This window comes from Musca domestica, unplaced genomic scaffold (genome assembly GCF_030504385.1).
Source record: "Musca domestica strain aabys unplaced genomic scaffold, Musca_domestica.polishedcontigs.V.1.1 21, whole genome shotgun sequence".
Lineage (NCBI taxonomy): Eukaryota > Metazoa > Arthropoda > Insecta > Diptera > Muscidae > Musca > Musca domestica.
The window spans coordinates 7,276,999-7,293,463 of NW_026712258.1; the positions used below are offsets into that span (position 1 = coordinate 7,276,999).

At 38.3% G+C, this 16,465-nt stretch overlaps 1 protein-coding gene across 1 annotated transcript; it reads left to right on the plus strand.

The window, feature by feature from the left end:
* The first annotated feature begins 5,940 nt into the window (after positions 1-5,940).
* Positions 5,941-16,176, plus strand: LOC101893120 (fatty acid synthase). The gene is made up of 9 exons (XM_005175727.4): positions 5,941-6,157; positions 7,834-8,351; positions 8,475-10,292; positions 10,359-10,782; positions 10,844-12,130; positions 12,191-12,803; positions 12,864-13,138; positions 13,215-13,564; positions 14,267-16,176. Exons 1-9 carry the CDS (start codon positions 5,990-5,992, stop codon positions 16,035-16,037), a joined length of 7,224 nt encoding a protein of 2,407 aa, XP_005175784.1. The 5' UTR covers positions 5,941-5,989; the 3' UTR covers positions 16,038-16,176.
* The last annotated feature ends 289 nt before the right edge of the window (positions 16,177-16,465 follow it).

The following is a 16,465-nucleotide window of genomic DNA, read 5'->3' on the forward strand; positions in this document are numbered from 1 at the left end:
CGTATGGCATCGAATTATGTGGTGGCGAAACGGAGTAGATGATATCGAATAATTTAACGCGGTCACACCAAGTTAAAGATAATTGCTTTTTTAAAAATCGCTAAAAAATCACGAAAAAGAGATCTCATTGATCTCGAATTTAAAATAATAGTAAATTCTATTGACAAACTTTGTAGGATCTTTAAACTTTTGCTGTAAAAAATCAGCGACATTGGAGATTTTTTACTATACCTATATGAATAACTCCAGGACCGACATCGTGGTTCGCTGGAAGATGCGAACACTTTAAACAAACATTACCGAAAAAGCCTAATGCTATCATAACTCGCGGATAGGGTACAATCCGATTTCATATTTATATACCATCGTATGTTCTAAGCTATTTTTGGGGTCTTCGCCACTTTTTTTCATATTTTGGCACTTATTTGGCACCTTTTTCTATAGGTAGAGAACCTTCGCATAAAGTTTGAAATTTTTGGAGTAGGGCCCATATGGTCTTGACCACATTCACTATTGATTTGGCTAAAAAATTGTATTTATGCTACCCAGGGGTAGGAACCATCATACATAATTGCCACATAGGAATTTATTAAAGTAAAGTCCCCACATTGGAGTATCCCCAAGTTCACTTTCACATCTAATGTGTGGTCAGAAAAAAAGAATTGTGTTCTATTGAATTTGTAACAAAAGAATATTGGTTGGGACGTAGATTTGGAATGTACATCTATATGAAGAAATTATGAAAACATGAACAAATTAAATATAAGAAAGTAGCACGAGACCGAATATCTACAAATGTAGAATTTTTTAGAATAATAGTACCCCTTCAAGTCCACTTTTTGGCGGACAAACAGAACGACATGGTTAGGGGACTTATGAGGACTCTATTGCACAATCGGAGGTTCTAAACGGGTTTAAAAAAGTAATTAACTTTGGCTATTCTTAAATCTTTCAGGTGTACAAAATACATTCCAAATTACTGCTCATTTGACTGGAAAATTTTGCTACGATTTTTACCATACTAAAAATTATTTGATCCCTAACATGGGAATAGATTGGATATATACTTTTAAATGGATTTGTATAGCACATCCACAATTTGAAGTCCACGTTTTAAATATTGAAGAAGAATTAGGCTGGCACAAATAGATATATATATATAGTACCCCTTCAAGTCCACCTTTTGGCGGACAAACAGAATAAAACGGAATGACAAATTGAGTAAATCATGTAATGTTATTACTCAAATAGAGCTCTATTGACAACATCACCTGAAAGTAACATAGGCTATATACATTTTTGAAATTCCACTTGGATGTGGAGATATGCCATCAGAATCGGAGGTACCTTCCACAAAATTTAGATTTTGTAAGCACATATCTATTGATCGACTACAGATACAGTCCCAAATTTGGAATACGTAACGGAATTTGGAACAAAACTAAATTTGTCAAATTTTATTGAAATCGGTTCAGATTTGGATATAGATCCTATATATATTTTCGGCCGATTTTAAGCAATTGATGCACCAAACACGATATGTATGACCAATTTTAATGAAATTTAAAATAAGTAAATACACTGGTGGCCAAAACTAAAGCAAAGTAAAGTTACAAGGAGAATGAATGCCCTGTAACTTTTTTTAAAAAATAAGAAAATTAGAAAGTGTTTCTTATTTTAAATAAGGCACTTATTCACTTTTTAAAAACTTAAAACAAAAAACCAAAATTCACTTTCATACAAAAAATAATGTATGGTAAAGTCAATTAACCCAATTTTGGCTTGGACAAAAGAAAATCAACTCTGTCGTACATTCATATGATTGCTGCAATTTCAGTTGTTTTTGCTGCTATATTTATATAACATAAATATTATTATATATTATATTTATATTACATAAATATTTCTGTGATTTCTCGTATACTAAGTCAGTTTTATGAAATTGGATCAGTAGTAACAGTCTATAACGGTTGAAGGCTGTGAAAAACTTCAGCCCGTACTCTTCAACAAATTGTGAGAAAAATAAAAAAACAACCATTTAAGAGTTCAACTGAATTGGTGAGAGAGCTATCATTGGATATAAGCTTGAGATAAGTGCCTAGACGAGAAGTGGCAGCTGGTCTGCATGCCCGTAAGCCATCAAAAAAGCGATTTGAAAAAATCGAAAACCAGAATGGCTTTCGAAAACGATAATGTTAATTGGAATCCAGCTCAATGGAAAAATATTTTATTCTGGGATGAGTCTACGTTTAAAAAAAAGACTAAGACATGAAAAAAATTACGGTGAGAATACCAAAAAATGAAAAACTTAAGCCGCAGTGTTGCAAGGGTATAGTGAACCATGAGGGAGGATCAAAAATGGTGTGGCGCTGTTTTCTTTCTATGGACTTGAGCCTATCCATGAAATAAAGGAAGTTATGGATCGGTTTGTTACAAACATGTGTGGACTTCATGTTGTTCCCTTTGGCTGAGGAAAATATTGGGCTTATTGGGCAGCATGACAATGGTCCTAAGCATGCATCAAAACTTCTTAAAGATTGGTTGCGGGATGTCAAAAATCGGTGTTTTGTCATGGCCGGCACAATCACCTGACCTAACCCCCATAGAAAACCTTTGGAGTATGGTAGACAGGAAGATCAAGCGAGAATCGGAAACAACTAAACACAACATTTTCCAAAGAATTTGGGGTGTCTACGAAAGCATACCCAAGGATCTAATTGAGCAAGTTATAGATTCAATGCCTCGTATGTGTGCAGCTGCTATCAAAAATGATGGGTATGCTATTATTATTATGCTACTAGCCAAAATTTAATTATTTTAAAATAAAAATCAAAAAGTTGCTTTAGTTTTGACCAAGCAAAATTGGGTCTTTTTAATTTTCTATATTTTATTTTTCATTCAAAATTATTTCTGTATTTTTATTTTAAGGTTTTTTAAAGTGAATAAAGTACCTCATTTAAAACTGGAAAAATACGATGTGTGTAATATTGTGCAGTATATATATATATATATATATATATATATATATATATATATATATATATATATATATATATATATATATATATATATATATATATATATATATATATATATATATACTGCACAATACTTTCTATACACGTTATAGTATACATTTGCCAATCGACCTACTTATATAAAAATTTTTATTCTTACACTCCCTACCGAATGTAGTACTTTACATACACTATATAGCAAGTATTTCCAAAAATTTCCTTTGACTAACCCACAACTCTCTTCATAGCATATATCAAATTTACTATCTGGTCTGTTTCAGAATGGGAAGAATGTAAATGTTTTTACTACGATAAACGAGCTATCATTTCGTACTTTTCGTACCTGTTACATTACGGGTTTCTAAATGCACCTCTCTATCTAACCACTACACAGTGGCGCCTGTACCAGTATTCATAGTTCTGGTTCTATTCCTACACTCTATGTGAAGTATAGTACCAAGTAATAAATACTGTGTAAGTAGAACAGTAGGAATTTCCAAATTCGACTCCTTATCTAAACGCTTCGCATTCACAGTTGTCCTAATACAAAAATTCATAAAATATAAAAACTAAACAACATCAAAGACCCTAATTCAGAATTTCTCACTTCCAGCTCTATCCAACAAAATTAATACCATTCAATATCATTTGCACTTTTTGGTACGTTATTCAAAATCCGCTTTCACACATTATACCAATCTCACAAAAAGTGAACGTAATACGAAATTTCAGGTTTCCAGCCCTATCTCTTTCTAATTTACTACTATACTATTTTCGAATGCTCATTTATAGTGTTTTTATACCTCCACCATAGTATGGAGGGTATATTATGTTTGCAATTCCACAACGAAATATACATTTTATATCCAAAAACGAATATACATTCTTGATCAGCATAAAATTCTGTCCGTCAGTGGAAATCACTCTAGCTTCCGAACAAATGAAGTAGGTTGATAAAATTTTAGTCAAATGTATATTATGTCTGCAGGACTTTTAGTATTTAGTATTTTAGTATAATGGTACCTACCATTATATTCTCCGGAATTGTTTCAAATTTGGTATTTGAAGTTCGTAATGGATACTACAACGTGATTATTTCACCGATATTTTCTTTTCAAGATTCGCATTTGAGTATTGTAATGGCAATTTTTCATACAGTGAAAATCGGTTATCGTAGTAAAAACATTTACATTCTTCCCGTTCTTATACAGACCAGATAGTAAATTTGCTATATGCTATGAAGAGAGTTATGGGACATTTTTGGAAATACTTGCTATTCGTGTATGAAAAGTACTACATTCGGTAGGGAGTGTAAGAATAAATCTGAAAATATAAAAGTTTGTATTAAGATCACTGTGAATTTCTTATTTTTATATAAGTAGGTCGATTTGCAAATGCTACCTATAACATATATAAAAAGTACTAAATTTGATAATATAGCAGAAAAAGAGCTAGATTTGTGCATTTTGGTACTAAGAACACTGCAAAATATATGAAATATATTTATTTTTTGAAATGGAAGAAAAATACAAAGCTACATATATCTTTTATATATCTTTTTTAGAAAGAATCAGAAAAAAGTACGATTTTGTATATACGTAGCCTGAACTAAGAAATAGTGGCATTTAATTAAAAATCACATATATATACACTTAATATAAATTCCTTTTTACGCATACGAAGTAGCGGACATTTGCTAGTAATTAAATATCTTGACATCGTCATAAATAGACATAAATACATTGGACTTTTGCATAACATTTGTCACAATGTAAATAATACCAGTCCAAGGTGGCTCCCTGTGTAATGTTACAACGATTTTATTGGAAATGCCTGTACCAAATTTAACCATTTGGTGTACATCAAAGAATTGAGATTTTATCCTTTTCAGTAATAGATTTGAAAAGTCAATAGAGCTCGGTTTGAGTAATAACATTACATGATTAACTCAATTTGTCATTCCGTTTGTATATTCTCGAAATAATCATGTTAGACGCTACAAAGTAGGATTCGCTATAGATAACAAACCCTATATCAGAAAATTTTATAACCCATCTTAGGATATTTTTGAGATTCCAAATGAAATCCCCAATCGAATTTACTGGCATTTGCAGTTTTAAATGGAACTAGTTCGAATATTGAATCCCGACACTTTTATTTTTAAAGATTTTTACATCATTGCGGAGGTTGTGATTTAAACAATTAAAAAACTTATTTGAAATTTTGAATTGCGAAATTTGGTAAATTATTAAGTATTGTATCGAGAATAATTGGCATTAAAATTTTAAGTTTGAGTTCAAGACTTAAATTTTAGAGTCTTAAAGTTGTTTATTTTTATCCGTTTTGATTATCTATTACAAATTTATAGGTCTATATGCGGCGTCTATATGCTTAGGGGCAATATCCTAATATCAAATTAAATTAGTGATAGAGTATTTCCGCCCAGATAGCATGTAATCCAAGACTCGACTTTGTCTCCACAGTTCTTTTTAATCGGCATTCTGTTGTTGTTAAGTTTTTACGAACAGACGAAATTTGCTGTGCTTAAACGTTGTTTAAATAATATTACATAAAAATCGAAATTGAATAATTATTTTTTTTATCGTGCGTTCTAAGAGGTCAATTAGTATCACGGTCTGCACTAGAGAATATATGAAGAGGTTATTTAACTTTTAATCGTTGCTTAATTTATACATCATTATCGCATATGTGTTTCCATCGAAGAAATGTAATTGAAAGAAACCACTTAAATTTCGGAAATTCGAATGAGCCGGAGGGAGATTATAAAAGTGCCACACACGGCCAAAGAAGTCAATTGCAATTTCGTGGGCAATTCGTTCGTACTACCTGGATTACGCGTAGTTAAATTGTTGATTTGTGACTTTTTAGTGCTTTTCTAAAGCTGAAAGAAATTGAAATAAATAAATACAGTTACGACTCAACGGAAATCCTTAAAGGACACCTATACTAACATGTCGAATATGAAAATATTGGGAAAAGAATCGACCGTGTCCTCGCAATCAAGATTGTCGCGTATTTACCCCGAAAATGATGGAGATGACATAGTTATAGCGGGCATGGCCGGAAAGTTTCCCAATTGCCATAACATCGCGGAGTACGAGCATTGTCTATATAATAAGGTTCGTGTGTTAAATAGAGTTTGTGATAACATTAAAAAAAACAGAATACCGAATGAACAAATGCTGTTGACGGCAAACCAGGACTGGACTGAAGTAAAATGCAACGATATATAATAATACCAAAAGGACAAAATAAGTGTGTACAGTTTAATAATTATAAAAATTTAGATTCCGAAACAACTAAATAGTATGCATTATAAACAATGTACAAACAATATTTACATGAAATTAATTAATAATATTGTTACTATGCTTTGAATTTCCAACAAATTACCATTGTTAAAGATTGCCTTGGCTTTGATCACATCGTATATAAATTAGATTTATTTTTTTGTTCCTCCTTGATTTTCACTACGGAAATGCGAAATAAATAACATAGCCAAAGTCCGCTGGCTAGCATTTTACGTTTGTACATTGCCACTTCGTGGAATAATTAAAGTGGACTGTATATGAAAATAAGAATGTGTCTATAGTCTATACATGCCAGCGTACGTGAAGAATATGAAAAGTTGCTTAGGGGACGGCATATAAAACATCTCATACTCAAAAAGTATCATAACGCAAACTAGTAAAAAAATAATTTAGATCGGCCGGACCGAGCATTTAATATGCCCCATCAAGTGAACAGTAAGCCTTTTTAAATATATTTCTATGTCATAGGTATCACCGTTTCCAACTCCGAAATTCCGTTGAAAATTGTAATTAAAATCATCCAAATACCAAATATCGGGATGTAGCATTATATGTAGGGTGAATTTTGAAAATAAATAAATAAATAAATTTTTACAACATTATGAGTTGGTAAATTTACAGATATGGACCTGGCGTGTTTAGGTAATACGGACGTATAAAACTTTTTACCATAGTGGGGAAGATGAATATTTTTGTACACTATCATATAAATGTTAGTGCTTTACCTGTTTGGTGAAAAACTTCGACTGAGTGCATCGAATTTTAGATATCGCTGTCATATGAAATTAATTGGGAATCAAAATTTATCCGGTTACCACCAAAGCATAAAGAATTCTTTTTTCAATCCTTTTTAACGATAAATGTCATCGCTTTAACAAATGATTATGTTAAATATTAGACATTTATTTTGGTAGATTGAATCCATTTCGTGCGAAGACTTTAAATGTCTTTGTTTCGTGTTAGGACAGTTAATCGATTTACATTTAGATATGACAATCATAAAACAGTACCTCTGTTGTTTAGCAATGTTAAGCGATTTAAACCGCTTAGGCAATATGTAATTAATTGGGAAAGTCTATGGAATAGAATTTTGAAATCCATTTAAAGTCTTTGCTGTTGTTTGGTATTTCAAGTCACAATATGACGATAATAAAAATTCCCCTGCAACAATTTCCAATATTGTTCAACCCGCCGATTTTCGGTCCTTGCCAAATTTTCTGTTCTATGGAAATGTCAAATGAAAAATGTTATGAAGGAAATATTTTGCATTTCATATTTTCATAGAATAAGAATCCAGGCCCAGGTTTTGAAATACGCCACATATAACGGTAAGCTTCTAGACATATTTCTTAGCGTTTTGGAGTCGAAATGGGTAGAAGATTATTTGTAAAACATTCTATACAGTCTTAGTAGACCAGACATATAGCGGTTGATTTCTTCTCGTTGCATTTAATTTCCTTTTCCTGTTAAAATTTCCCATGTAGATCGACATGGTTGACGATGATGAACGCCGTTGGCGTCACTTCAATCCAGAAATTCCAAAACGTTCTGGTAAAATTTATAATTTGGACAAGTTTGATGCAACCTTTTTCGGAGTGCATTTCAAGCAGAGCCATACCATGGATCCGCAAACAAGAATTTTAATGGAAACTGCTTATGAAGCTGTTATCGATGCCGGCATCAATCCAAAAACCTTACGCGGCAGTAGAACTGGCGTCTATATTGGAGCATGCATTTCTGAATCGGAAAAAACCTGGTTTTATGAGAAAGTTTCATCGGGAGGTTTTGGAATCACAGGCTGCAGTCGTGCCATGATGGCAAATAGGATATCGTACAGTCTTGGATTGCAGGGGCCATCGTTTCTGATCGATACCGCCTGTTCGAGTTCGATGTATGCCCTCGATTGTGCCTTTAGTGCTATTAGAAGCGGTGAAATAGATGCGGCCATTATAGGGGGATCCAATCTGCTGCTACATCCATACGTCACACTTCAATTTGCTCGGTAAGCTAAATACACACATACATTTCATTCCAAGATACCCAGTACGCCTTCTTACAACTCCTGTATTACGAGCGATTTTCTAAACGTCACTACATTGCATTCCCATTTTAATGTTGTTTTCAGGCTTGGTGTTTTGGCTCCCCATGGGTATTGTCGCCCATTTGACAAGAACGCGTCTGGCTACACTCGGTCGGAGGCCATCAATTGTCTCTTCCTTCAGCGGAAGCGTGATGCTAAACGAGTCTATGCAACAGTCGTCTATTCCAAGACCAACTGTGATGGCTTCAAACCCGAGGGAATTACATACCCTTCAGGCAAAGTGCAAGAGCAATTGTTGCGAGAATTTTATAGCGAAATCGATGTTGCGCCCAGTGATTTAGGGTATTTAGAAGCCCACAGCACGGGCACTGTGGTAGGTGATCCCGAGGAATGCCGTGCCATTGATAATGTCCTGTGCAGTCAGCGAAATGAACCTCTGTTAGTTGGTTCGGTAAAATCGAATGTGGGCCACTCGGAATCTGCTTCCGGTATATGTTCGTTGGTAAAGGCTTGCTTTGCATTTGAAACCGGCAAAATTGCACCCAACATTAATTTTGAGGAGGTTAAACCCGAAATAAATGCTTTGGCCGAGAAACGTTTGATTGTTGTTAACGAGGTAATGGAGTTACAAAAGCCATACATCGGAATCAACTCCTTTGGATTCGGGGGTGCAAACGCCCATGCCGTTTTGAAGGCATATCACAAATCAAAACCAAATAATGGTTTACCGGACGACGACTTTCCACGTCTGGTCACATGGGCTGGTAGAACCGAAGAATCGGTAAATACAATATTTGATGAACTGCTGAAGAGGCCCCTGGATGCAGAATTTATTGGACTCTTGCATAACATCCAAAAAGAAGATGTACCTGGAATGGTATTCCGTGGTTATGGTGTGTTCAGTAAGAATGGCAATGAGGCAGCAATTGCCGAAGTGAGAGATGTCCAGCACTACTCCGGCATTAAGCGCCCAATTGTATGGGTGTTTAGCGGCATGGGATCACAATGGACTAAGATGGGATCTGCACTGATGATTATACCGCAGTTCCGCAAGACCATTGAACGATGCCATGCTGCACTACTTCCGATGGGTTTGGACCTGATTGACATTTTGACATCCGACAACCCCTCCGTCTTCGAGAACATTCTGCATTCATTTGTTGGCATTGCCGCTATTCAAATTGCCTTGGTCGATGTATTGCATTCCCTGGGACTGGAACCGGATTACATTATTGGTCACTCAGTTGGTGAGCTGGGCTGTGGGTACGCCGATGGTGGATTTACACCCGAACAAATGATATTGGCATCATATTACCGCGGCAAAGTAAGTTTGGACATTGAAAAAATAAAAGGGTCCATGGCAGCTGTGGGTATTGGTTACAAAAAAATTGTGGGAATTCTACCGCCTACCATAGAGGTGGCATGTCACAACGGATCCGATTCATGCACTATTTCGGGTCCGTCCGAAGACGTAAGTAATTTTGTTGCCGAACTTAAAGCAAAGGATATTTTCGCTAAAGAAGTTCCATGCTCCAACATCGCATATCATTCGCGATATATTGCCCATATGGGGCCCCATCTGTTGAAATACCTGAAGGAAATTATTCCAGAGCCTAAAACAAGGAGTTCTAAATGGCTTAGCTCCAGTGTGCCTAAATCCGAATGGGACCAACCCGGTCGCAATTTATGCTCCGCCGAATACCATACAAACAATTTACTGAACAGTGTCCTGTTTGAAGAAACCTTTGCACTTCTCCCGAAGGACGCTCTCACAATAGAAATAGCTCCGCATGGCTTGTTACAAGCCATATTGAAGCGTTCAATGCCTAAGGGTGTACATATTCCCCTTACTCAGCGAGCCAATAAGAACAATGGGCTCTTCTTCTTGACGGCGCTGGGCAAGTGAGTTCCTATCTATCACAATATATCTGTCCGATGTTTACCTTCTTGGTTTTCGTGTTATTCCAGGCTCTTCTCCAATGGTTTGACATTTCCCGTAGAGAATCTCTATCCCCAGATTGAGTTCCCTGTTTCACGGGGTACGCCTGGTATAAGTTCCCTAGTCCGTTGGGATCACAGTGAAAACTGGTTCGTCACAACCTACGAGAACATGAAAACGAAAGCGAGTGGGGAACGCATGTACACGATCAGCTTGTCAAGCGATGATGAAGAATTCATCGGCGGCCATGTTATTGACGGCAAGATCCTTATTCCAGCCACATGTTACCTGCAGTATGTGTGGGAAACCTTTTGTCTCATGTTCCACGGTCCAAGTTATATGGACATTCCAGTAGAGTTTGACGAAGTTAAATTTTTACGTGCCACTCACATGGTTCCAAACCAGAACGTAAACCTTACGGTCATGATCCATTACGGGACTGGAAATTTCGAAGTAAGTATAAAACCGATGTAAGTTTTTGGTGCAGATAATACCCAATTGTGCCCTCATTTAGATTACCGAGTCGGGAACATTGGTGGTGACCGGGCGCATTACTGAAGTTGAACGGCCTACCATTCCCAAGCCAGTCGATATTGTACCGGAAACCGACTACCCAATGATGTCGACGAGGGACTTTTACAAGGAACTGAGATTACGCGGCTACCACTATAACGGGGCATTTAAAGCGGTCAATGAAGCCCGTGGGGATGGGCTTTTTGGGAAAATAGAATGGAAGTACAACTGGGTGACATTTATGGATGCCATGTTGCAGATTCAAATTTTGGGAACTGATTCGCGATCATTGCTACTGCCAACAAAAATTCGTAAACTGCGTATATATGGCGTACATCACTTTGATCTGATGTGCAAAATGGACCCAGACAATCGGGTCTTTGACGTTTACGTCGATTCGAAGAACAACCGCATTGTCTCGGGCGGCATTGAACTAATAGGTGTACATGCTAGTCCTGTACAGCGACGCCGTCCCCCAGGCATACCCGTTTTGGAAAAATACCAATTTCTACCCCATTTCCCCTCACCTGTTTTGGCAAAGTCTGACGCCGTCCGAGCTTGTGTTCAAATCGCTCTGGAAAACACGCCCGCATTGAAACTAAGAATTGTTGAGGTGGACACCGACGGCCGTGATTCTCTGATAACTGACTTTTTGGACTCAATTGAAGATCTGCCACAAGTAACCGGCGACTATATGCTACTCTCAAAGAGAACATTCCCGGATTTGCATACATCTGTGCACGTAGAAGATGGCAAACTGTCATCATTAAGTAATTGCTATTTCGTCATAATCGGAGGCCTGGGCGGATTGGTGAACGAGTCCACAATCAAAATTGCCGGGAAGTCACTGATTGAAAACGGGTTTATGGTGGTACGTGAGCGCACAGCCTCCAACATCGACAGTCTTGTTATTCCAGATAAATTTAATCTGATTGCTGCCATACCTTTGGACAACAACGAAGAAGTTATTTTGCTACTCCAATATAGGCCGAAGAGTGTGAATATTGTGGAACCAGTTCTGATAGAAGTCAGCGAATCTGATGATGAATTCAATTGGGTGACAAAAGTTCAACAAGCTTTGTCCACCAAAGTGCCGGTCGTCCTCTATGCCATTAACGAGAAGGTGAATGGCCTGATTGGTCTTGTTAATTGCCTCCGTAAGGAACCTGAAGGGTCCATTGTTTCGTGTTTCTTTGTGGATGATGAAAATGCGCCTAAATTCGCTCTATCGGATAGTTTCTATGCGAGCCAGCATGCGTTGGGTTTGGCTGTAAATGTGTATCGGCATGTGAGTACATAATATTTTTTTTTCTAACTGGATGAACTAGTTTGTGTTTCTCACTTGAAGGGCAAATGGGGCAGCTATAGACACCTTCAACTTAGCTTGAAGGAAGAACCTGAGTGCAGAAAGGATCACATTTTTGGCAATGTTATACATCGCGGAGATTTGTCGTCATTGCGTTGGTTCGAGGGACCTCTGAATCCTGCCGATGCTGAAATTAAAATTACCTACTCGTCGATTAATTTCCGTGACATAATGCTTGCTACGGGCCGCCTGGCTGTGGAACTGTATGGTGCTGACCGCCTAAACCAGACCTGCGTGCTTGGTTTTGAATATTCTGGAATAAATACCAAGACTGGTAAACGCATTATGAGTATGGTTGTCAAGGGTGGTGTGGCATCCTACGTGGACAAACCATCCTCGCTAATATGGGAAGTTCCGCCGCATTGGTCCATGAAAGAGGCAGCCACTGTCCCAGTTGTCTATATTACGGTTTACTATGCCTTCTTTATGTCCACGGACATCAGGAAAGGCAAAAGCATACTAATCCATGCCGGCACCGGCGGTATTGGTATAGCTGCTATACGCACGGCCTTAGCCTACAATCTAGAGGTATTTACCACTTGCAGTACGCCGCAGAAGAAGAAATTTTTGCTGGACACCTTCCCTCAACTACAAGGTAATCTGGCGTAATCCATCGTCTGACTAATGCTAAGCCGAAGCACCACTTTATTTTCAGAATCTCACATAGGGAACTCCCGTGACACCTCCTTTGAGGAAATGATCCAACGTGAAACTAATGGCAAGGGAGTGGACTTTGTCCTCAACTCACTGTCTGAAGATAAGCTGCTGGCATCGATTCGTTGTTTAGGTACGTGTGGACATTTTTTGGAGATTGGTAAATTCGACATGGCCAATGACAGTAAACTAGGTATGAGCTGTTTCCTCAAGGAACTGACATTCCACGCTGTATTGGCAGATCGTCTGCTGTTCGCTTCAGTCGAAGAAATTGCTGTGAGTATACTTTTAAAATGCAATACGAATAAGCTGGGAGTTGTAGAGATTTAACATGGATTCCATTTGCATGCAGCACCTGAAAAACATAATTGACACCGACATTGCCAATGGCATCATTCAACCCCTGCCCGCCACCGTATTTCCAGCTCACGAAATTGAACAAGCATTCCGCTACATGGTAGGCGGTAAGCACATAGGTAAAGTTTTGGTGCAAGTGCGAGAAGATCCGGACGAGGAGTACACGCTACCAGTGAAAGTTCTGAAGCAGGTCTATTTTAAGCCAAACCTTAGCTATGTTATTCCCGGTGGCTTGGGTGGCTTCGGACTTGAGTTGGCCGATTGGATGGCAACACGCGGTGCCAAAAAAATAGTGTTGAGCTCAAGAAATGGATTGTCAAAAGATTATCAATCCTATCGAATTGCGTAAGTACGGAAGTCCTTCAAGCGTGGATCGGCCATGAACCGCAGTTTACTATATCCAACACCACTCTCGAAATATTGGGTCAGACCCTCTGGATATTACAATCCGATCAGTATATCTCGACGAACTTCTCGATTTAGCTATATGTATCAGTCCGTCTGTTCGCCCATTGTAATTTCTAATCAGTCTCCAGGTCGCAATTATGGACCAACTGTCAAAAAATTTATCATGGTGGTCTAGGTCCATCAGGATATCCACCTATATAACGATGATCGCAAATAGTTAAGGGATGAAGTGAACCAAAAACACACTTTTTTCCTTATTTTGTCGTCATCCTACATGCCACAATTACGGGCCGGTCGACGCAAAATTTTGCAAGATGTTAGAGTTTAGGAACCGAGAAGAAACTAATAATATTTAGCATTCTGCCTCAAATGTTTTTGTAGTCGTGAAAGTAACTTTCCGAGGGGATCGCAAGTGCTTATCCTATACGAATATTGATGACCAACGATATTATCTTCAATTATTATTTGTTATCATAGCTAAATATATAATAAAGACTAGAGGGTGGATTCTCTCATTTTAGCCAAAAGGGTTTCGGATCTACAGAAACCCTATTGTAAAATATAGTGGTACAGGGCACCGGCTGATCGGCCCCGCCCTGCTACAGATTTTACTTATTTGTTTCTTTTTCCTTCTTTCAGTTTATGGAAAACGTATGGATGTGAAATTCACGTAAGCACCCAAGACATTACCACTTATGAAGGATGCGTGAACTTGCTTGCAGAAGCTGAAAAACTTGGTCCAGTCGGGGGAATTTTCAACCTGGCAGTGGTTCTGCGCGATGCCATTTTCGAAAATCAAACCAAAGAGATGTTTATGGAATCGTTTGGCCCTAAAGCACGGGCGACCAAATACTTGGATGAACTTTCGCGTAAAATGTGCCCGAAATTGGAGCATTTCGTTGTTTTCTCCAGCGTTTCCTGCGGTAGGGGAAATGCGGGGCAAACGAACTACGGCATGGCCAATTCTGTTATGGAGCGAATTGTTGAGAAACGGGTTGAGGCTGGTTATCCAGGAAAGGCAATTCAATGGGGCGCTGTTGGTGAAGTGGGCTTAGTTGCAGACATGGCGGAGGATAAAATTGACATGGAAATCGGGGGCACCCTGCAGCAACGTATTTCATCATGCTTGCAAGAATTGGATACACTTCTTAATGCACCCGATGCCATTGTATCGAGCATGGTAGTGGCTGAAAAGAGGGCAGCACGATCGGGTAGTGAGAGTATCATTGAAACAGTTATGAACATAATGAGTATTCGAGATATTAAGTCCATTTCCATGGGAACTACTCTCTCCGAGATGGGAATGGACTCCCTAATGGCGGTTGAAATTAAACAAACTTTGGAACGAGACTTTGATTTGGTATTGTCTCCGCAGGATTTAAGATCCCTGACATTCCAGAAGTTGGCTGAATTCGAGGAAGCTCGCAAACGCGAAGACGCTGAAACCGTAAAGATGATATTTACGTCGGACAGCCAAAATTATGGCATTGAGCTTTTGCTACGAAACTTGGGCGACGAGTCCCACTGCGACAAAGTGACATTACCATTGGAAACAGCAGCAAATGCCACTAGACTTCAAATGCCACCCTGTATTATTATTCCTGGTCTAGAGGGAACTGCTGGTATGTCATGGTACAAGATTGCCAGTGAATTGAACACGAGAGCGCTTCTGTTACAGTTACATAGTTTTGCGGAAATGACATCGGTGAGTGAAATAGCTGAGGCTGCTTTTGAACACGTCAAGAGCGTGCTGAAAGTCAATGAGCCATTCTACATGATTGCTTATTCCTTTGGCTCATATGTGGCATTGCGGTTGACAGCTCTGTTGGAGAAGGCAGGCTTCCGCGGTAAATTAATGCTGATAGATGGTGCCCCGCATTTCCTCACCAAGTTGTGTCTGCTCCACATCGGCGAAGACTTTTCGGACTTGGAACTTTACGATTTTCTGTTCACCAGAATAATTACCCAAATATTCCCGGACACTAAAAAGGAATCGATCGGAGTAGAGTTCCATCAATTGCTGACACTGGATCAGAAGATGGACAAATTCTTGCAGTATGTCGAAAATCAGGACATTTATTCCAAAGACTATTCGAAGACCATAGTCCAAGCCATGTTCCGACGCATCCGCATGGCTGCCAAATGTGATCTGGCTTCACTTGAAAAGTTGAATACGCCTATTACACTCATAAGACCAGCAGAGGTATCGTTGCAGGACATCGACGAAGACTACTGTCTGCAGACCCTTACCAACGAAAAGGTAATCGTAAAAGTCATAGAAGGAAATCACACGACCATGCTGGATAACCCTCTTCTGACCCACTACATCAACGACTTTGATCCGTCCATTGACGATGACAAGAATTTCGAGGGTTATATTCGGGACACGAAATCGGTCCGAGTTGTTTAATAATAGGTAATTCCTAATACTGAATGAATCGACATGAAACCCATGTGCTAAACGAACGGATTGTATATTCAATATAATAATCTCTTTGTGAACAATCAAGCCTTATCGAATAAATAAAATTCAAAAATATTTAAATATACTCACAGCATTTGATTTACATATTTAATTTTTTATACCACTGTCATAAGATAGATTTGTAATTTATCACTCGGTAAATGATGTTAAAGTCTTGGTCTGGTCTGGTCGCCTTTCCATGCTCGTACTTTAGTCCGTCTACTGAAGTGATGGCCAAAAAATATAAATTCCTACCACCGCGGGCATGGGAAAAGTGAAAGTAAGTACACACACACTAGATACATCCCCGTGTAGCTTCATATGGTTGACGCATATGCCATTCGTTTGATGAGAGGCGCGCGGGCAAGGAAGTC

Bases quoted from the DNA above. Each gene is read 5' to 3' on its own strand.
- LOC101893120 (XM_005175727.4), top strand. From the start codon at position 5,990: ATGTCGAATATGAAAATATTGGGAAAAGAATCGACCGTGTCCTCGCAA. The intron at 10,293-10,358 runs GTGAGTTCCTAT...GTGTTATTCCAG, and splicing joins TTCTTGACGGCGCTGGGCAA to GCTCTTCTCCAATGGTTTGA. The intron at 13,565-14,266 runs GTAAGTACGGAA...TCCTTCTTTCAG, and splicing joins TATCAATCCTATCGAATTGC to TTTATGGAAAACGTATGGAT.